General features: G+C 32.9%; 1 protein-coding gene across 1 annotated transcript in view; it reads right to left on the bottom strand.

Moving 5' to 3' along the window:
• Positions 1-3,133: 3,133 nt before the first annotated feature.
• The window catches only part of LOC125059285 (protein Wnt-1-like), a 72,801-nt gene continuing 51,831 nt past the window's right edge, over positions 3,134-24,103 (bottom strand). The window contains exons 2-8 of the mRNA XM_047663652.1: positions 18,257-18,401; positions 10,695-10,815; positions 7,835-7,992; positions 6,910-7,017; positions 5,926-6,072; positions 4,970-5,097; positions 3,134-3,862 (exon numbers count right to left, since the gene is read on the bottom strand). Coding sequence (XP_047519608.1) covers positions 3,661-3,862; positions 4,970-5,097; positions 5,926-6,072; positions 6,910-7,017; positions 7,835-7,992; positions 10,695-10,815; positions 18,257-18,401 — 1,009 coding nt within the window. The 3' untranslated portion in view covers positions 3,134-3,660. The remainder of the gene's footprint in view (positions 3,863-4,969; positions 5,098-5,925; positions 6,073-6,909; positions 7,018-7,834; positions 7,993-10,694; positions 10,816-18,256; positions 18,402-24,103) is intronic.

The raw sequence follows: 24,103 nt of genomic DNA, 5'->3' as shown, positions 1-24,103 counted from the left end.
TTGTATCGTGTATCCTTAAGTATAAATATCTAGTTTAATAAATTGTATCTAATAAAGAAATTATACGTTTGAATTTAGGTCTTAAAATAGTCTTTAGAAAACTTCTAAAAAAAGCGAAATTCAAAATTTTATTTTAAGGCCGGCTGGTTTCTTTAATAAATTCTAAAAATGAACGAATAAATAAAATTAAATAACTCTAAAATTTAGGTACCAGCATTACCAGATCGAAACAGCACCGCGCTGTACCCAAAAAATAGCTACCCCATGACAATCAAACTTTTTAATCGCCATTCCAGAGGACACTACCGAATAATGCTTTTTAGAGGAAGTGATTAGATTACTAGTTTGATATGGCTGATTCTGCGAGTTTTTTTTTTAATTTATCCGTCATAATATCACTTTCAAGGATAGTAAAGAATATATTTATTTATCTATGGTGGTGTGTAGTATTTAAATGTGAACAGAACAATAATAGGTACTTTGATTGTCTAAGAATCAGCTGCAAATGCAGTAGTGCAAATGCACACACAATGCGATGACCTTGAATATACCTAAATATCAGAAAATATATATGGTTCATTAATAGCTTAGTATACTAGTTGAAACATTTAAAAATATTTATTTTTAATTCTAGCCATCTCACTGCGAGTCGCTTGATAAAGTTATTGATATTGCATTGGTGCTTTGGAGTTTATTTAAAGTAATGAATACTGCGCCATCTGTTATCTTTATTATGAAGTAACTTTAAAAATTAAATAAGCGTCATCTCTAGTAAGTATAAGGAACTAGTGTAGTATTAATTGTTGATCTGGTAGAGAATAGTGCGTTCTGTTATCGGTATACGGAACTCGAAAGTAAAAAAACTATTGAAGTGTGTTATATAATTGTGTATATTTAGTTAAAAAGTCAATTTTCAAATAAGCGCCATCTCACAAAATTACTGAATTAAAACAGTCAGTTTTACTCAATTTCTATTTGTCGCTAAAATGGTATCTTTATACAGTTGTAAGAGACATAGGATTGAAAGAAATTGAAAACATCCTTGCCACAGACTATCATACCACAATACTCAGTTTACCCTGAAATTTGAATCAATAAATAATAATGAGGTTGTTGGACAGTGGACTTGATACAAAATTTGTAATACAAATCATATTATATTATGGGGATCGCTACAATCTACATAGTACCTACTTTAGTGAGTTACTAAAGGCCGATTTACATTATCTTTGTGTTTGGGAGAGTGCTTTAGTACAACTTGAAAGGCAAGTTCTTTAGCGTAGCGTTTACATGTTTCAACTAAAGTACTATCCTAAACACTAAGATAATGTAAATCGGCCTTTAAACTTTAGTGTTTACTGTTTAGTGCTAAACAGTGGTAAGTGGAAAAAATTGAACACAATAATATTGTCTTAAAATTAGTGTTATTCGGCACTTTCTTATCCCTGAAATTAATATTTATGGTTAGAATTAAATTGCCTTTTAGTGCTAAATTAGGCTAGATTGTAATGTTCAATGATGGCTCAGTGAAGAGGAAATTTATAAAACCAACAGTATTTTGAGTGGAAGTACGATAATAAAAAAACATTAGGTTTGAAATACATTTATTTTACACTGAGTAACTAAGAATTTCATGCTTAATTAACCTATAAACTAGGACAGTAATAAATAATTTCAATTCCTTATATACGGTAGAATACTTATAAAAAATATTTTACAGTACCTATTTTAAAATCCTGTGAAATTGTGGGTGAAACTATTACAAAGGAAGAAAAATAACTTCATTGTATTTTTGTTTTTTTATTGTATTTATTTGTTAAAGTGAGTTTTTAACCATATTTAATTAATAAAATTTGACAGAAAATGATAAAAAATAATTAATTAACATGTTAATTTATTTAAATTCAATAAATATTTCATTGTTTTATGCAGTTTCTTTTTAATTTGAGAACTTTTAAAACATAAACAAAATCTTGAACTGTCTTGTTGGCAATCATTATTAGAAAAATATAGTAACCACTGGAATCTTAATACAAATATGTATTTCAGTCCATGTAAGTAATAACTGTCTGACTGTAGGGTAAAAACAAAATAGTGAGTTGCAATAAGACATTCATTTTCTGTGAATAGAGAGAGTTTAGGCGCTTGTAAACTTCACATTTCTTCTTCAATGTTATAATTATATCAAAAGGGAAGTTACAAATCCTAAAGTATATGGTATTTACAAATACGAAAAACTACTCAATAGTCAGAACTATCACAATCTAATAATAATTAATAGTATTTTTAGTAATTTACAAGTCGATTATAATTTTATATCTAGTTGAAAATTAATGAAATTAATATGAGGTAGAACGTAAAATAACTTAAGTACATATTGCAAATATTTACATTATTACATATTCAATTAATTTAATTTTTCACAATCCGCTGTCAAAAATCCCATGTTTCCAGTTGGTATGTGTAGTAAATCAAACATAATTTAGTTTAATAGATACCAAATCTACTAACTTTTACAGAATTAGATGTAAAGTAGAAAATATATTCTATTGATACACCTTTACAATAGTACAAGACCTGTCTAATATGGATGTTTTAATGCAAAATACACTCCGTGAATTGGGTAAGAAAATCTAAAATTAAATTTTAAACCTGAAACTAACTTAACAACAATATTTATAAACATACTTAACAAATAAGCACGATATTGATACTTAGATTCCTTTATATTATAGCAATAATTTAAAAATCAATAACACTTTAAATTATTAACAAAGATCTATTTACATTTTGTACAAAGTAAAATAAGTTAATACTGTAAATTATATTAAAGCTTAAGAGACGTAACACTAAATAATATCAAATTAATCAGTCGATTCTACGAGTATCTAGTAAACAAATAGTTTTTTTTTTTATAGAACATGGGGCAGGAGGCTATTCTGATGTTATGTGATACCGCCCCGCCGCCCATGGACACACTCAATGCGAGATATTGTTTTTTACTTAAAAATGTGCTACTTTTCGAATAGATGTTGTAGTTAACTTGATTTCAATTACCACAGTTACCGTTAATATTACTTTTGTTTTGAAAATAAAGTTGTTATTTGATTGTATAGGATTTTTTTAAAAATCATTAGTTGAAAGATCGTAATGGCCCAAAAAAAATATTAGTAATTTTAATAACTGCAATTAAAGTAATAAATAGATAAATAATAATTATTAAAAAAAAGGTTTGGGAATTATATAATTTTGATAGTTAAATTTTATTTTGATTAAAGCATATAAAGTAATTATTTATTATCAAAACACCACGGAACAAATGATAAATTTTTCGTATTACACGATCATAGACGACGTGAAAGAAAACCGAAATTTCTAAGTCACCGAAAATTAAAATATGTGCCACTGATTTTGAATTTAAAAAAGAAAGATGATCTTTTGAAATTTTTGACTTATTTTTTTAAAGTGATACCGCTGCCCATGGAGTATCAATGGGCTCTCAGAGAGCTCGCGATTACGTTGCCGGCCTTTTAATTGGTACGTTCTTATATTACCAGACATGAACGGTCTTAGGACACCCATTAGTACTTTCGTGGAAAATTAAACAAAATCCTAAAGCTACACTATTGGAGCATATCATCAAACAGTTCCTTAAGAAGCCTAATTACAAACGTGGTGGTCTCTCTTCGACCGGCAAATCTCGCAGTGCACTCTGCAGCACCAAACAAACCGGCATCGGCACTTTTCCTCGTGATCCCTGACACGTGTCTGATATCCTCGACCGCAGCAGAGGAGCCGACAGCCGTCAAGTCCCGCTGAAGTCCTGTTGCAGGTCCGGCCACGGGTGCCGAGAATGCCGAGTCTGAAAATTAAGTTAGGCATTGATTTATTGCTTGCAAGGTTCTGAAGAGAAAATGCAATAGAGTTACTAAGTTTCAGTAGTGTAGGTATTTGCGTTCACTATACAACAAGTACAATGAATATAAATAGTCAAGAAATGGATTCCTTTGTTAAGTAACAAAAAAAACGTTACAACGTAACATACAAAGAAATACGATACATTGAAAGAAAAAACATTATTAAACATAATAAAAAAAGGATAATAAAAATGGTATAAAGAAAGTGCACTAGCACTTTTAAAAAAGTTTGGAAAATCCAAAAGTGCACGCTTCATAGCGGTCATTCACATTTAAAAAAAAAAGTTTTTTAAAACAAAATAACAAAAAAATAAAAATAAATGAAAATGAATGATTGAAAAAAAACAATAATATAATAAAAAAATATATAGTGGCGCCATAACTCTAAGGTGAGGAAAATACACAGTCGTATTTTAGTTAAATTATAATTAAACGACAGTACTTAGAACGCTAATATTAACTAGGAATCAGCCCAGGGTATAACTTTAATAATAAGAAAAAAAGTATTCTGGTACGATAAATTTTTCGACCAATTTCTCTGCCACATACATGGATCCATAATCACAGACTGTCGGACGTCCAAGAATGATTGATTTTAATGTTATTATTAACAATGTTAAACAAAATAATTGTTCAAAAAAAATACCATATGTGCTTGATAGATTATTTAACTCGATTTTAGTGCACTCATATTATCCTGTAAGTGTTATATTAGTGAGAAAAAAGTCATTCAAGTTTCGAAAGACTGGGTTTTTTGACATGTCGAGAGTAGAGCACGCTCCGCTAATGAGTCGTGCAAAAATCAGTGGCGCTACTACCTCTTTAGGTCTGTGCCTCAGATTTCTGAATCTGTTTCATGATGATTTTTCAATGTAATAGGCAAGTAGGTCGAAGTTTTCTTTCATCGTTCAAGCGAATGTTAAAGCCGGGGATCGAACCTGCGACCTCAGGGATGAGAGTCGCACACTGAAGCCACTAGGCCAACACTGCGTATTAAAATCATTTAAACGTGTTTTATGAAATAAAATAAACCTATACAGGATTTTACTCACTCATCATTCGGTTCACAGTAGTCCGGCGAGTCTTCTAAATACACAAGATCAGTTTTATTTGGTTTCTTCATGTCTGCGTGGAGCGGTCTTAGTTTCCTTATGTTCTTTCCCTTTTTTCTCTCCACTATCTGAAATATCACAACACAAATTATAACAAAGACTTTTGAATATAATTGTTTTCTAATATTAGGTACATAATATAATACCAGTTTTATATTTAGTACAATTTTTTTTATAGAACGGGGGGCAAACGGGCAGGAGACGGTTCGGTTTTAACGGTTCAAGAATTGGTACGCTCTTTTCTTGAAGGACCCTAAGTCGAATTGGTTCGGAAATACTTCTATGGGCAGCTGGTTCCACATAATGGTGGTTCGCGGCAAAAACTGCCTTAGAAAACGCTCTGTTGTGGAACGACGGACGTCGAGGTGATACGGATGGTATTTTGTATTTTGCCTTGACGTCCGATGGGACGTTGGGGGAAAATATTCATCAGTTTCATTTCAGTTTCATCATCGAAACTCAGCTGCAGGTATTAGACCGAAGAACTCCTCTGAACACTCTCCATGGTAAATGCGGTAGAAGATGCAGAGAGATCCCACATCTCTACGCAACGCCAAGGGATCAAGCCGCACGGAAAGTGACTGGTCGTCGACGATTCGAACCGCTCTTCGTTGAATACGGTCAAGTGGAAGGAGCTGATACTGGGGAGCTCCCGCCCAGAGGTGAGAGCAATACTCCATATGGGGCCGAATTTGCGCTTTATATAGTTGCAAGCGGTGGCCCGGAGTGAAGTACCATCTCGCCTTGCTGAGCACACCAAGCTTTTTGGAGGCTAATTTAGCCTTTCCTTCCAGATGACCGCGAAACTGAACGCATAACTTCTTACGCGCGTACATAAGTACACGCACCCTTATTTTTATGTAACGACATATTATAATTATACAAATTAAGATTACCTTAACATGCGATGCGCCTTCATACCGCGTGGAGAGAGCGTCCCCCACCAACCTCAGCTGGGGCAGTCTTCGCCAACAAACGCGCACAGAGCACGACCCAGACATCCCATGGCATTTACACACACGTTGCATACGACCACGGACAGCCTGAAAAACAGATTATTTAGAATTATTATTAAATAACTTGTACTTTTAGTATGGTCCTAAAAAACTTTTATCTTATTTTTACTAGCATGAATATCGTTACGTCTGCGTAACGGCTTTTTTTATTAATTTTTTGTTTAAATAGTTTGACAGTCCAATTTCATATTATATAAGTAATGTGTTCTAATAGCGATATCTCCTTTTTGAAGGTTGGCGATCATCATGGTTAATTTTGGATGCCGCACTTCTGAACTTCTTGGTGCTTTGACCAAACCATTGTCTAAGATTCATCAACCAAGACGTGCGTTTGCGGCCAGGCTTCCTTCTACCTTCCACTTTGCCTTGTGTGATTAGTTGGAGGAGCTCGTGTTTTTTGGTGTTACCATCTTTTCCATGTCCATGTTTGGTTGTATTTCGTATGCGGTCTGTCCAAGATATTTGAAGCATACGTCGACAAACCTAGATCGCGAATGCATCCAGTATTTTGGACATAGTCTCTGTCAGCGTCCAAGATTCTACGCCGTAGAGAAGCACAGAGAAGACGTAACATCGAGCAATGCGCGCTCTAAGTTTAGGCGCTTATCACAGTCTTTTTTTTTGTTTCGAAAAGGAGTTTCGCGCATGTTCTATTCTACAACGGTTTCGATGCCATGGTCATTGGTCATCCTTTTTATTAATCAATGTTACATGTTCGAAGGTCTGATTGCTGAGGTGTGCTACTTGCGAGAAAAGCTCCGGTGTTCGGCTTATTGTCATGTATATTACACTAGTTATTTCTTTACTTAAAATAAGTCTAATATATGGGATAAGTAAGCGGAGATTACTCTATAATTCACTTACCCGCCGTCCAGCCTCGTTGTTGTGTAAATTCATTAATCCTTCATCGGTTTCCTTATTTTCCTTCGCGTCAATGAAATCTCGACTAAAAATCTCTCCGTATCTGATATCCTAAAATATAAAGTATATTTATTTACACTTCCTTACCTTAAACATACATATAAAAACAGGTCACATAAGTTATTAGGGCGGCGATATTGCTGCTAAGCGATTTCATCCAGGAGAACGAAAAAGAAAACATATAACAAGATTAATAAATAAATAAAACATATAGGTAACACTAGAATTATACTAACCAAAACTAAATTAGCTAATATTAATAGGATTAATATACCTAGTTGAAGGAAAGTAAAACATTCATTAACATAAATAAATCGTGGAAAATTAAATTACGCAACGTATATTCATTTTGAAGTGAAACTTCTTTATCGGGGTTGGAAAAAATTTAGTGTAACATTTTTTCGTTACGTCACGTTTTTCGGTTACGCGCCATGTTCCTTTTTGAAGTCAAACTTCTTTATCGGCGTTGGAAAAAAATTTACTGTCACATTATTTATTATTCGACACTTAATATTTTAATGACAATTAAATTCATTAAATTCCTAACATATCTTCCTTTTTCCGTCCCTCTAAGTATCGGAAATCTAAACTTTTAGATTTGTATAAATATGAACAACACTTCAAGATTAGTTTGCCACTGAAGTTTCACTTCTGACATGTGTACTCTGTACACACACACTTTTTTATTTTAATTGTAACAGCTTGTGCAACCACTTCGTAAAAAATAATATTAAAAACTTAATGGTTGGACTTATGAAAAATAGATGGCACTGTTTTAAAAATTTTCACTTGATATACGGAACGACCCCGTTTACCTTAAGTCCACTCGAAAACAAATTAAATATAATATATTGGAATTATACAGTACCTCAGAACAGCCTCCCCACTGCCAATGTCTCGGAGTCCGTTTCCTCACCCTGGAATCACAGGAGCACTCATTCAGCTCACCGCGGCTACAGGCTCTAGCAACAGCATGGGCAAGGGCAGCTGATGATAAGGAATGGACAAATGCTGCTTCACGGGACTCTGGAAGAATAGAAAAAGTATTTTCAGCCATTTTCTGTGACTTTAAAATCTTCATTCGAATTCAGTGGAAGTGAAAATATGGTGGGTATAGAAATAACTATGCAAATGTTTTTTGAAGTTATACTTCTTTAGGCGCGTTATGAAAAATTGATGAGAGTGAAATTTTACGATGCGCGCGCACCGTGACACAAAATTAACAGGATGAAGTTAGTTCTAGGTGGCATGAAATCGATAATAACTATGTTCAAGTTGTATATTCTAGTATTTTTATATTTAGAACACGTGTTTCGTAACAGTACAATTAAACAGTGTGAATAAATAAATATTATTTTGGTGTTTTTATTAAATCAATTTCATATACGACGGTGATAGTATTTACTAATAATAATTTTATTTATTAATTTTAATATTTATCGTTAATCAGTACTGCATTTTAGTTATTTTTTTCCATACGCCAAAGAAGTAGAACTTCTAAAGCGTGTACATAAGTACACACACTCTTTTCTATTGAAATGTCTGCTTTTAAATTATTATAACACCAAAACGGCTAGAAGATAATACTTTAGCTGCAAGTCAGTCCAGTTATATTTTTACAAGCTTATAATCGATAAACACAAGCCCATGTAATATCTAGTATATTTTGAACAGTTCACTGACCGACAGCCATATTAGATGACCCCTGCATCACCGCATTTTGTTTGACACATCATCAATCGATAACCCAATGAAGGGTCAAGACGTTCTGGCTTTACTGAGTTAACCCATCAGTACACATGTATTAGACAAGTAAAAATAAACAAAACAAATGATTCCATGAATGTCTTGAAGTGTGGGCTTTAAACTAGAAAACGGAGTCATGAAGTTATTTTTGGTTTGAAATCTGTAGAGTATTTATAAGACGAAGAACGTTATACTATGAATTTACTCTGAGCTGTGTAGGAACATTTGAAGTTCCTTTATTGGTCCTAAATGGCTAAATATAGGAGCTAGAATACTGAAGCTATCGATCAAATCGTAATGAAAATTGTATGATAATTTACAGCTGCGTGGGAAAATAAATCTAAACGATTTCATATGATTACAGCTGAAAAATTCCATATCGATGGCGCTACAACCTTTTAGGTATGGGCCTCAGATTTATGTATCCGTTCCGTGTTCATCTCTAATAGACAAGTAGGTAATCATCCTTCTGTTCCTGGCACACACCTTCGACATTTGTTTATTTACATTTAGTGTTAAAGGCGGACTTAAACAGAAAGTCCATTGGTACAGCAGGGGATGGAACCTACAACCCCAGGGGTAAGAGTCGCAAGTTTAAACCACTAGACTCCTCAAAAACAATGTCTAATAGTTATGTAAATATTTTAATAAATTCGAGTTTAAATTGTAACTATATTCTTTCTGATTTTGGTAAAATATAATGACCTCCATGGAGAGGTCCGTTACTAGAGGTAATTCGATTTTACTCCATTCCATTTCTCGGTTTTCAAAAACACAGAAGACAAACTGAAGAATTGAAAATTTGCAATACAACTTTGCCGAACGACATGTACTGGCTGGAACTTAAGACAATAACTATTTCTGTTTGTTACAAAGTTTAATTTCTCCAAATATCTTAAGATATTCGGACACCTGTTAACAATAATTGACATCACAAAGGATGCGAGTTCAAAGGCGCACGCGGCTTTGATCCTTCACTGTTTATGTATGGTACTGTGAAATTGTCTAATTTTGTACGCATCGTATTCAAAAAACGTTGAAGCTAAGCGAGGAACATAATGGTTGTTGAAATGATTTTATGTTATCAAAGATGGCGTTAGCTTTTTTATGGGACAGAAGTGAACGGGCTGGTCATCTAGAGTTAGGTGCTAACCGCCATGGACTCTTGCAACATCAGGACCCCATTGTGTCCCCTTAAGTAGTAACGGTTCTGACATACCTGGAATGCCGGCTAGTTCCATAAAGTTAAAAACATTCTAGCACCAAACGGGCAGAGAATGATTTTTCCTTAACTTTAAGCTCGTTTGCAAAAACCCTTCTGCGATTCCTAGCTCAAATATAATTTTAGAAAATAAGGGAGTTATTAAATCTACATCAAAATTGGGTTTTGTCGTTAAATGTCGTCACTAGACATGTTAGTCAATGAAGTTCTTGATATACAGTATTAGTTATACAGAGTAGCGGGGCTGGCGTTAGCTGAAACTCATTACTCACGATATTCTACGAAAATCTTTCTATAAAAATGTGTTACAACACAAAGCATACATAAGAGCTTGCGTCGGTACTCCGTAACTTCCTATAGCCATCCCGATGTCTGCAACTTTGATATAGTTCATATCTTCACTTTCACACCAACACAATACAGCCGAATTAGGTATTACTAAGTTAAATAAATGTATTTAAGAATTTGTATTAATTTTTTCGTAAATGTTGAGAATGAGAATGAGAATTTATTTATCTTATACATACATTGCTTTATGATAAACTTAATTTAACTTAAACTTACTTTAATTAACTTTAACTTAATTTACTTTAATTAATAATAATAAACTTGACAATAAGCTTAAAGCTTAATATAGTTATTTCAATCTCCGTGCTGATGTCATGTTTGAGAGCGAGCGGTACACTCAACATTTCAGTCGGGATTTCACTACTGGGAGTTAGTATATAATTACTCATAAAAGTATTAAAACATCACTTACTAAATTTAAGTACCCCTCCAAATATGTCAGTAGAGTTCTGAACGGTACTGCAATTCCACCTGCTGTGCCTGAACTGATGTTGGCATTCTTCGACTGTTTGCGTTGCACCTGTTTGAAGCACCTGGAATCCATTACAGTAAGATTTTTAAGTGAAGAGTTGTAAGTCAAAAATGTCTGCTTCAATCATAAACAAAAGACTAAAACAATTGAATTTAAAAAAAAGCTTTGCCAATGCTGAGCTTACAAACATATTAACATCCAACAATGTTAAATAAAACTCGATGTCTTAATTACAATACGTCACACGTCATAAAATATATTCAAAGTACCCTTATTTATTTATTATCGCTATCATTAGAATTTAGTCTTGAAATGTAGGTAAAATCTTGGCCAAATGGATATTCGTGAACGTTATTCGGCTGTGAGTGGCGTTCAGATTTATTTGTATTATTTAATTTGTTGATTGAATTGATAACAAAACAATTTCCTACTGAAATGATTAGGAAGACGTGTTTGCCGAGCAGACGGTCTCTTTCAGGCTAGAATTCTTTATAGTAAGGAAAAACTATAGAAATTTAATCTGTCAACTGAACACGACATTTTATTACTGGCAAGCTGTTGTAGCGTTTATATTCAAAAAGATTTATTTTAATGTATGGAATATAGTTAATTAACAATTTAGAATAAGTTGTTTCTTAGTTATTAGTAAAATGGACCCCAACCGGGACCAATATACGCATATTCTAAGTACTTCAATTCATTACTAAACGCATACAAAATTATGCGGGTTGAGACATCAAAGGAAACGAACGGATGTGTGCATAAACTCAGTACGAACCATTGCACATTAACATAAGTCATAACCATAATAAGAATGTAAATAAAAAAGTATATTCCGAACATTTATTTAGCGTACAAGTGAAATTAAATTGGTTTATCTTATTATGTTTTTGCATTAGTCGTTTAATTTTGTTGGTTTTGATTATTTACGTTTTTTATTGTAATATAAAATAATACTAATTATGTAACGGCCTAATTAATATAAGAGCGGGTGTTGCTTGTCTATATTGCGATAACATTTTGTGAATATTATTGACATACCTACACAAATTCTAGCCAATAATCAACATCAAAATGTATGAAAAATTTAGTAAATTTATGAATCTACAATTTATACTATTACAAAAAACGATAACTAACCTTAAATATATTATTAAAAGGGTTAATTAATTATTTAATTGTTGGAGGGATGTTCAAATATATGTTAAATGAAACTCTTTGTTTGAAGTTGGGTGTCAACTGGCTTTAATTGTAAAATTAGGAGGAGTTGCGTCGCTGGATTAATAAAAAAAAATATTGGTTGTTTGTAAAGTAGGTTTACGATCGAGATGTTTACGTGATAACGTCTTATTGGTGATATAAGTTTTTGGGAAGTAAGGAATTAATGAAGATAATAATTTTTTCAAATTTTAAATTACATCTATCGTTTTATTCACACTTTTGATGATAAATTTCGGGTGTAAAATGACAAGTTTACTTATTCGACTGTGATATACATTTTTCTTCATACATTCACGGAATGACTGGCAGCGCTCGAGATGAGACGGGAGATCGGTCCGTCTCTCTCTCGTTATACCTGCGCTCAGCGCTCGTGAGGTTTTGGTGTGACACAAGTTTCTGAACATGTCACCCGACTAAAACGATTTTAAAGACGTTATCACGTCAAAAAAATGGCTTATTTAAAAGTTCTTAAATCTAAGTAACACTTATGTTACCTATTTAGAATACAAGTGTAGTCGACCTATTGGACATTATCGGAAACGAGAATGTTATTACAATTTATGAGTGTGGGAAAAACTAAAGGGCTCATTTTGGCTTGAAGTGTCCCATGATTGCTTGCATTTTGTTTACGCTTCTAATTATTAACTAAAATATATAATAATGTTTACACAACTCATTATACGGATTTTTTATTTCTTTGTAATGTTTCTTATTGAATCTCTTGCAGTGACAGTTTACTAACTAGCTGCATTATATAGGATGCTGATGAGCGTTAAATAATGTGAGATCTTTTCAGCTTTCGTCTCTATGAAAACATTATTTATAAGTTATAACTATAAAACCCTCACTTTTTAGATAGTAGTGGGACTGTTCGGGGGACTACACCGTCACTGCCACTCGATTGTGAAATACTCTGCCTGGGCAGACCTTACATTTAAGAAATAATTAACAGTGTACCAATAAACCTTTGATATATTTTATTTTTAAAGTAGTTTCGGTTTTGTATTTTTAATGTTTATATTACTTATGTTTCGTTGTCTGAAGGAAACTGCTTTTAGCAGTAAGACCGCTCATTAACATGCTTCGTCTTCATATATTCAATCTTATTTTTCTTCGGTTTTGTGTTTCATTATTTATATGAAACACGTGTTATTATTATTACCCTAACAGTCTTTATTTCCAAAACTTACTTATGAACATTAAAGTTTCATTTATATGGAAATAACTTTTATAAGTAGGTAAAATACAATGTATCATTTAGGAACCATCATATGCTAGCATTGTCAGGTTTTGGTTTGTTAGACAGAGTCCTCCTCCATCCGGTTGCACTAACAGCTAATAGCCAATTGGAATTTCAAGAAGGAACACACATATAACAAATTATCAGCGATTTAGAATTGTCTGATAGTAATAGCAAAAAGTATTCGGAGAGCCTATTTAGGATTGCGTTTTGTAAAGCGAATAAAAATTGTATACTATTAATACGAATGTCCATATATGCCTTTTTAGCGTGGGGGAGTATTTAGACCCTAATTTGATAACAATTCTAAATCACTCAACTTATTATTATGATATTATTAATATAACATTTGCATGCCTACTTTTATATGGCTGATTGTGTGGATTTTTTTATAATAATTAGTTGAAGAGATTTCTATCACTTGATATAGCCATTGTTTTATTGTATAGTAACATTTAAATTAACAATTAAAGTACAGTGGCTGGTTACCGACAGAATTATCGTTTGAATCTACAATACGTTAAGGTTGCCACAAATAAAAACTCAACTTAAAATGTCTTAATAAGATCTGTGTTGCCAGGTATTATTATTGTATGTAAATAGAAATCATTATTTTTATTTAGTTATTCGTAATTATGTCTTCCCTAGCTTCATTAGTAATATTTTTTTAAATAAGCTCGCTCAACTTATGTTAAGTGATACCGCCGCCCATGGACACTTACAGTGTAATTACCTAGTATGTACTTAGTTATTTTATAGATAAATAAAATTTACAACAAATTCCACTTTTACACTTTACTTATTTCCACTTTTACAACAAATTGAAATTTATATCATTATAACATTGGCAGAGTTTTCGCTAATAAACGACTACCAATTAATTTTGAAATATAAATAAACATGTATCGGAGAAAAAAGGCTTCATTTAGCTTTCATACAATGAAAAAATGCTAAAGATATATGTATGTATACATATATATATACTGATATTTTTAATACTACATATATTGTGTAGCAACCCTATCGAAGAGCATTAATGAGAAATCGAACCTAAATGGTTGCTCAATTCAAGTATTTTCTATCCAATTTGCAATTCCCAAGCGTTGGAGTAAAACCAGACATTTAACGAGATTATCAAACTTAATGGCTAATTAATGAACCGTTAATTGAAACTTTATATTTAACCGACTACATAAAGACGTTATTTTTAAATTCCATAATTAACCGTTTAGATTTTCTTTGACATGTTTGGAGAAATCGTTTTTTTTAATGTAACAGGAGGCTCACATTGCATGAAGGCTCGCAAGTGCGTTGTCGGCCTTTTAAGTACTTTCTATTTAGGGTTTGGGGATCGACCTAATCCCAGCTTTAGACCATAGATGGCGTTTATTGTTGCTATACATTTTTAATTATTTTTTATCTCTTATGATTTTTTTAAAGATTTTTATATTATTTTATAGTGACAACAATTTATAAATTTGTATGTTACCTATTTGTTAAATTCTGTTTATTATTCATTGTTGTTTTGTATTATTTTATCTTTCTTTTGTGTGTAACTAAAGTCTTTTGTTTTTTGCGTGCTGTTGTACTTTTTTTACTATTGTAATATGCAATTAATTAATAAGCGTAATGCATATATTAAATTATCTAATGTAAGTAAATGTGGTAATGTCTTTATGAGATATAAATATCTGAAACCGTTATTTAACTTGAATTAGGAGCAGTGTAAGACCCTTGAGAGGTTCGAATCCCGGCTGAAGATAAACGAATTTTTGTGTAGCGCAATTAAATCTTGTATAAGTATATTAAAGGACAACACGACATGTTCAAACCAAAATTATTTCACGTACAGAATAGAATAAAGGAACAATTATAAATTAAAATATTTTTTTTTCTAAATATTCATTAAATACGCAGTTACGTTGTTACGCAACTGGATAAGGATTATTAAAGGATTTTTTTTTGATTATCATTTTTATTCTGCTACTATGACTACAGCTTAATAAAGATTTAATAATAATAATAATGACTACAGGGCCTGGAGTTAGCTATATTTATTTCCCTTATTCAGCCTCAAATGTATGTTTTTTTCTGATAAATATTGGTTTCCTTATCAAACACTTATGCAAGAATACTAGATTAATCACAATAAATTTTATATTTTCATCTACATAGTAGTTCTTGGATTATATCAGGAATATTCCTTAACCTTATAAGGTAATTTATGAAATTTTACAGGATCTGACAAATTTATGTTAAGAAATAAAAAAATAATCTCTATTTATATAAAATTCTCGTGTCACAATGTTCGTTTCCATATCCTCCGAAACGGTTCAACCGATTCTTATGAAATTTTTTACGCATATTCAGTATGTCTGAGAATCGGCTACTAACTATATTTCAAACCTCTAAGTAATAAGAGGTGTCCACCCCAAACAATGTTTTTTATTTATTAGATTTTTTTGTTTTTATTTTTTTATGACATTACAGCAACCCTTAATTTTCACCTCTCTACAATCAACCTCTATTGTTTTATTATTGTAGATAGTTATTTTTATTAAACTAAACAAATGTTTCCTAGAAATAATATACATGGCAAAACAACGTTTGCCGGGTCAGCTAGTTTACTATATAATTATAAATACCTAAAAAAGGTTTTATTGAAAACGGTGTATACGTAGTCGGTCCCAAAGTTCTGTCATAAATGGAAATAATGATAAATACAAAAGTACTTATCAGTTATTAATGAGTGATATATCACTTTATAGTACATTAATGAAGGAATAGAAATATCATATAATTATTCGAAATGACCTCCCTTATTTTTAAAACTGGCCCTTAAGCGCCGCGGCCAGTCGTCTATCGCAGTACGCATCATATTCATGTCGATTTCAGTGACTGATTTATTTAAATATGACGTCAGACTCTCCAAATTTTTATGTGGTATAGCACAGACCTACTTCTCTAAGACCTGCCAAATTTTATAGTCCAAAGGATTAAGGTCCGGACTGGAGGAAGGCCAATCCACATGTCTAATTAAGTCGATGTTTTGACGCTCAAACCAGGCTTCAGTGGTCTTGGCTGTGTGGGAAGGCGCAGAGTCCTGCTGGAATACAAAGTGATATCCCGCAAATAGCGTGCTGGGCAGGTCTTTGACAAGCTGATCCAAAACCGTCTCTTGGTACACTTTTGCACTGGTTTTGACCCCCTTTTCGCAAAAATGAACGTCAGTTGGCCCGTAATAGGACACTCCCAATCAGACCATTACTGATGATGGATGATGTCCATGTTGCACCCTTGGAACTTTATTTCCAGCTTCTTCAGAACTCCTGGCGTACACTCTATCATTCTGTTAATTGTACTTCTCTTCAAAATCTAAAAATTTTTCGTCCGTAAAGAAGATATAACGGTGTCGGTTTTTCACGTAGGGTAGACCGAGGCGAATCGGATCACAGGGCGAATCGGATCAAAATTAGAAATGTGTTGATAATTCAAATATCACATTCACATAGAACGCACTCAACCGGCGTTTTGTGTCTCTCCATTTACTGAGCACCTCCCGACATAAGCAGTATTTCGATCGCGCTTGTGGATCAGTGGCAATGCCGCTCGTCAGCCACTCGGTTTTTTGTGTGTGTCGCAATTTGGCGCTCATCTAAGGTTACGTACTTAAGTTTTCTTTGTGTCATATGACGGATTTGTCTTAAAATTTAACTACTTTGGTTTATATTGCTAAGCAAGGTGTTAATATTGAAGAACCAATTCGCTTTTAAGTATAATCTTAGAGGTTAACGTCTAACATATTTATTTCAAAAGTCTTAATTATGGGGCTAATCGGATCATATCCTTAGGGGCGAATTGGATGATACTTTTAAACTGATTTATTAAATGTTTGAGGTTATTGATTCATATTTATTTCATGACCACCGGAGAATCGAGTCAAGAAAAAATGAAAGAGGCTGTAAATTAAGTCCAGAACAAAGAGTTGACCTTGCGTAAAGCTGCTAAGAGTTTTTCAGTACCGTTCACGAGCTAACAGAAAAAAAGGACCATAATATATATGTGAATTATGTGCCAATAATTAAAATTGATCTTATTATTATATATTTTTACTGATTCCAAAGTTATTTAACACTATACCTTAAAATTTTGTTATATTTTGTGTACGATCCGATTCACCCCGAGAGTTGGGGCGAATCGGATATTTTCTTTTTTTTAGTTTTTAATAGCTAATTAAGAGAATATATTTATGATTTAAGTTTTCAAATATTTATTTCATAGGTAATTATTACTTCTTACGATTTTATCAATAAAAATAACATTATATAGCACTTTAGTATGATTTACTCAACCTCAAAGAAAAAGTGATCCGATTCGCCTCGGTCTACTATACCGCTTCAACAACACCCGCGATCTCTTAAGCCTTATTGCTTTTAGACGAGCATTAAGTAAGTGCCCACTCTTTTTTTTGTATGCTCGTAGACCAAGATCTTCATTTAAAACCTTTTTTACTATTTTCCTATTGACACCCATCTGCAAAGCCATCAACTTCTGTTTTCGGACAGGATTTTTTGCTATCCGCGACTTGATAGCTTTGATTACTGCTGGTGTTCTTGCGGAGCGTGGCCGGCCAGTTCTTTTCTTGTCCTCAACACGGGAGACTTCATTGTACCTATCAATAGTACGGCACACAAACCTAAGCGTTATATTCAAACTTTTGAGCAACTTGAAAATGGTACTTGGCGAGTGCCCTCAGCGCGGTGCAATGCAATAATAACTATTCGGTTTTCTTTCAATGTCCACTCCATCGTGAAAAATTACGGAAAGTGATTGTTTTTTCTTTTAAAACAATAGTCAAACATTCAAAAATATAATGCAATATTTTTTTTATAAAATCATGTTCGAAATTTAAAAATAATGTGACAGTGACAGAACTTTGGGACCAACTACGTATACACGGGTCGTTAATCGTTAACAGCTACTATTAAGATTAATTAGATACGAAACTAAGCTAATTCTCACTAAATATAAATGACCATACCTGCACCATTTTATCAGACAGCATACAAAGCTGCCTTTGCCGGTCCACCAAGTACTCCAGATTTTGGCAGTTCTCTTTATGTAGAGTTGGAAATGCCTCCACTGATGTATTACTGGCTGGTGAGAGAACTGGTGCTGCTAAATTCCTGAAAAAAAAAATTTTTGAATACGAATTACATAAACAGCCTATGAATATTTCGTAGATATCTTTGATTAGTGATAATTATTGGTCTTGATTAGGGATGCATCCGATACCGATCCCGATACCGATATATCGGCGATATTTTATTTGCCGATACAACTATACTTTTCGCGCTTTAAACATTGCAACCGAGGCACGGACTGTCAATGCCCGGAGAATCCCCAGGTTTTATTCAGCTTGTGGTCTCTCTTACCCGCTTTGTCCCCGCGTATTCTATTTCGCTAGACATTCTAGTTGGCTTTTAACAGCTATCGCGCGTAGTATTTATTCGATACCAAATTTAATAAAATTCAGAATAATCAATATTAATTTTAATTATTAACAATTATTTATTTTAATTTTATTCGTAATATTAATAACTAAACCTTTAATTCAAAGTCTGTAACTGTTTATATTTTTTAATAGCGTTGGTATCGGTATCGACGATATTTCAATAATACTATCGGTATCGGTATCGTATCGGCAAAAAGTTATGAAAATCTGAAATTATATGAACGTAAAAAAGGATAACATAAGAAAGAGCCATTCCAATTCACAGAAATCAGACAATAAGCTATGTGTAACAAATTTAAAAGACAATTTATTTCGTGAAATATCCATCTTTATAAGGCATCAAAATAATCCTTACTTATTTCAATCAACAATACAGCCGTTTGGAGATATATAGCAAAACCCGTTCAAAAGACAAGTAATATAATTACAAGTTTCCTATAAGACGGTTTGTAAGTATTCATACTTACAGTATGGTATGTGATTCAGTGCTCTATTGTGGCTGGACTAACTGACGATACGTTTTATCTTACAACGCCTAGAGGCTTATGGAAACATACAGCTTGTTAATAGTTCCAAACCTGCTACGATATATTAAAAATCAATAAGCAAAATACAGCACAATTATTTATACTTTATGTTTACTTCCAAATTATTACAATATATTGCGTATTAAAAGTTTGTATAGACATTCCTCATTACCAATTGTATGCTGAGGTACTCGACCCCAAGCCCATTCAAAAACCAGATTCAACGCAAACACAAATGTAAACCAATAAATTAAAAGCAAATTAACAAATATTTGAAGTGTAACTTGCATTAGCAAAATCACAGGATGCCAAGTCGCATGAGCGAACGCCAACATTAAAGCCCGGCTCGCAAACATCCAAGATCGCTAGAACAAACATAGCTAATTTGCTTGTTTTACATTTCCTAGCTCAAGAACCGACAACGACTTCCGAACAATAAATAACAATGTTAAACATCGCCCTGACAATTGAAGGGAGCTTAGCGTAAGAGCCCTCGTAAACAATGCATATAACTTAGGTAATTAGTCTAGAGACGTCCGTTCCTCAGGCGTTCTAACACTCGAATGAACTTATGAAGCCACTCGAAGAAACAAAACTCGCTATTACCTACCCTCAGCTTTTGTTCTTTGGCATTCTCTATTCAAACCGGCCAATGAGAACGGGCGCGGCACACTACGTTGATTGGCCGACGACCTCCCTTGAGTGCAAGTTGAAATAAAAAGTGCTCGGGTAAATGAGAAGTGGCGTCCCTTTTCCTCTTGTTTACCGCGTATATCCTTGTCCCGGTCGGGTTTTCGTTTTAATTGCAAACATGAGAGGATGTACTACAGGGTAGCGAGACCTTGAGTGGCACACGTGTACTAGGGATTGAAGAGTATTAAATGGGGGGAAGCATTCCTTGTGTTATGTCATCCATGATGTCATGGGACTAGCGCTCCGCCGGGCTATATAGGTCAATTAAAAGTTTACAATATTGTACATGTCTCTTGTGAAAAATTACTTTTTCCAGCGAAGTGGCTTGTGAGGGCTTCTGAGAAGCTAATCTAGGCGCACTCGGAGAATAAAAATATTTTTTTAACAATGTCGCAGTGCACTTTAGACGGCTCGAGGATTTCGCGTTGTATTTTGTGTATGATTTTTTACAAAATTGAAGCTCTTGTGCCTGATGTTCTACTTTCTAAAAAGAAGTTAAGTGAACTAGAAGTTAAGGTATGTGATAAGAAAGGTTCTTCATTTCAGACCCTCATTATGATTCATGTTTGTAGCGTTGTTAGGAAAATTTTCATACATTTTTAATACTTTAGAAAATCAGTCATATTTTTCTAAAGGTATTTAAAGCAGGAATTGTTGTAAAATGCAAACACTAACGAGCTTTACTTATAGTTCCGAGTCCCGCGAAGCCTTCGTTAGACTTGGCAAGGATTAATTTGTTGCATGTTTTGTAGCTATCAGATTATATGTACAATTTATAATAATTTAATATGTAGTTATCATTCTTCTTGCTTCATCTGAAGCATTAAACAACAGTGATGCTACAACCTCTTTAGGTCTAGGCCTCAGATTTATGAATCTGTTTCATGATCAATTGTCAACCTAATAGGCCGTCGACTTTTTGGGTCTAAGACATGTCGGTTTCCTCACGTTTGCCTTCACTGTTCGAGCGAATGTTAAATGCGCACATAGAAAGTCCATTGGTGCACAGCCGGGGATCAAACCTACGACCTCAGGGAGAGTCGCACGCTGAAGCCACTAGGCAAACAATGATGAAGCATTAAGTTATTTTAATATTATTAAATTATAACAATTTAAAATGAAAACAGACACTTTAACACCACTTTCGATGTTTGGTAAAATAAATTGTATTATATAAAATAAAAAGGTTACCAGTCGTTATTTAACACGTTTAAAAATCCGATAGTAAAACATTCATATTTACTGATGACACTTATCCCGTTATGTAATATAATAAGCAAGATCTTGCTGAACAAGAATGGTGTAGCCATAAGTCAAATCTTGTAAAGGTGTCTACACGCTGGTGTCAGTTACGAGATTTATTTGTAGCTTTTTGGCTGGAAAATTCACTTTAAATAAATATAAAATTAAGTAACAATTAAATAATGAACAAATGACGAATTTTCTAATTAGGATTTAACATGGCAACTTTGAATCCAAGTAGAATTAAAAAAAAAGTAGGTACGATCATTTAAAACAAATTAAATTAATAATGGAATTGGTCAATCGATTAAATAAATCATCTTTTAATCTATAAGAACATAGTTTAAGTAAAAAGGTACAATAAAATCTTAAATCAAGAAACAAATTAAAATTAAACCTTTAGAAAATTAAAGATCCCGCCAAAACGCTCTTGGCAAGATGGCGTCGCACCAATCCCTATGATGTACCATGACAGTAGACACGTAAACAAACATCAAGTCTTCCGTGTTAATTGTCATTCTTAAATTACACAGATACACATATATTATATTTCTAATTGAAAGAAATCTCCGACAAAATTTAATTCCATAACATTATTAGGATAAGACAGGCGAAGACATTTTTCTATGGCATTATATTATTTATAGCGTCATTCTCGATTGTAATAATCTGTCACGTGACCGACATATAAAATCAATATTTATAACTATCGATTTGGGGCCTCATAGCCTAGCGGTCTTATGAAGTGGCAGTTAGGTGAGGGGTACCGGGTTCGATTCCCGGTTCGAGGGCAAGTTTTAATTTAATTTAAATTTGTTCTCGGCCTTTGGGAGGGTTGTGCGGTACCGGGCGAGTGCTTAAACCGTACATGGAGGACACTGTCGAATTTCTAAAGACAAGCACGAATTATAAAAAAATCCTATACTTGACGCTGGCTAATGCACAAATCGTGCCAGAGCCATATAAAAAAAAACCATCCATTTTTTTATAAATTTATGATAATTACAACTTATTATTATGTTTTATACAAATAATTCTCAATAACACTTTAACTTTCATCCTGTCAATTGTCAATATTACCGGGTTTTAAGTAAGAATAATGTACACGCACCTTATTATTGACATAGATGTGTGAAATGTCAGCTTTGACGGGCTCCAAGTGTGTTTTATGAGAGGAAATTGATTTTAAACACGGTTCGACTACAAATGTACCTTGCATACTAAATTATACAAGAATTAAGGTACCTTGAACGCCAATAACTAACCCGGTATATATCTCGGTGAAATCTATTGACTATCAATGAAATAAAAGTTCTCTAATTAATTTACTATATATATAGAAATCCCTTAAAACATGATAATAAAAATAACTAAACAATACTATAAGCTAATGAAAACAAAAGAATAAATAAGATATACTTATTTTGTAGTAAGAACAATTAGTGTCAATTTATTTTTATATAACAAAATTTTTGCCTCGGAAAGCGCATACGGAGACTCATCTGATGTTAAGGGCATATCGGCCCATGAACAGTCACATTGACAGAATGCAAATGCGTTGCTGGTCTTTATTTTCTTTTACTCAATAGATAGCTGGTTCCTCAAGTCGTGGAGCGCGTTAAAACTACCTTACAAAACGCTCAGTTGTGAAACAACGGACTTTGATTTAAATATAACTAATTTCACGTTTGTTTATTTCGTCACTATAAGTTCATTCTTTAATAATTAAACCAGCTTATTTTAAGTATTGATACTTTCAAATTAATTCTTATTATACCTTCACGGTAATTTCTCCTTCATTATTCTATTACCAAAGTTTGTTTAACAATTTGTGTTCACACTATTAGCACGCCACCGTTTATAGCTCACTTCACATGGGCCTGTGAAAATTTATTTCATAAAAATATAGACGTTATAACAATGGAATAGAGCTTAAAATTCCCCAAATTAAAATTGAGTTATGATAAGATAGGTGTTATAAAAAGTGACCTAAAATCAAAGCGAACAGTTATATAAACTTGTTTACTTTTGAAAGTTTTTTTCATATAGAAAAAAATCTGTTTTGAGCATAAACTATAGACTGGCTAATCAAATAGTGCAGAGTAGCGTAAGATCTTTCAAAGTCAAGTCTTGACTGTTGTTCTGGGGTTTCAAATAAAAACATGACGTAATATTAATTAAGTTGATATCTGCGAATCGATAAAGTATTTATATAGTTTGTGAAGAGAACCGTCGTGGGATTTAAGATCGCTGCAGAACTTAATAACGTTTTTTGTTATGTTGACAGCATTGTCAACGACATTAAAGTTCGCCATTACTTTTCATACTTAATATTTTGAAATAAGAAGTATATAATTACGAATTAGGTATATTAGTTATTAATTCATTTAGTTTAATAAACATATAACCCGAATAAACATCTAATGACAAACAACTTAACCAATTTGAAGAAGGAAGGAACTAGCGTTTAAGATACAGGCTAGGCCTAGTTTAAACGCTAGTGCTCACAGAATTATTTTATTTACGAGGTTAACCAAAATGAATAGTAACTCAACGATTCGTTACCTATTGTGTGCTTATAACCTTTAAAATATAAGTATAAAATGTAATTGTTTTTGCGTCAAATAAAGTGACTTTTATTTTATTTATTTATATTAGTTCATAACTGTGACGCCAGACTAGTAAGCAAAAGCGAATTTGTCAAAAATAAAAAGTATTTTAAAGTTTATCGACTTATATGGTCGTAATACAAAATGGCCATGCCATGGATGATCTAGATCCTCGAACAATCAAAGAACCCTGCTAAGCTTTTTACTAAAGAAAATTATAACCTTCATTATTTTCTTTCTTCGGTTCACGGAAACCGCAATTTCACGTTGAATGCACAAGTAACATTTTGTATCAAAATGCC

Source organism: Pieris napi, chromosome 19 (genome assembly GCF_905475465.1).
Source record: "Pieris napi chromosome 19, ilPieNapi1.2, whole genome shotgun sequence".
In the NCBI taxonomy this organism is placed as follows: domain Eukaryota; kingdom Metazoa; phylum Arthropoda; class Insecta; order Lepidoptera; family Pieridae; genus Pieris; species Pieris napi.
Note: the sequence above shows the minus strand (reverse complement) of the source record. Positions and strands in the feature narration are given on the sequence as shown.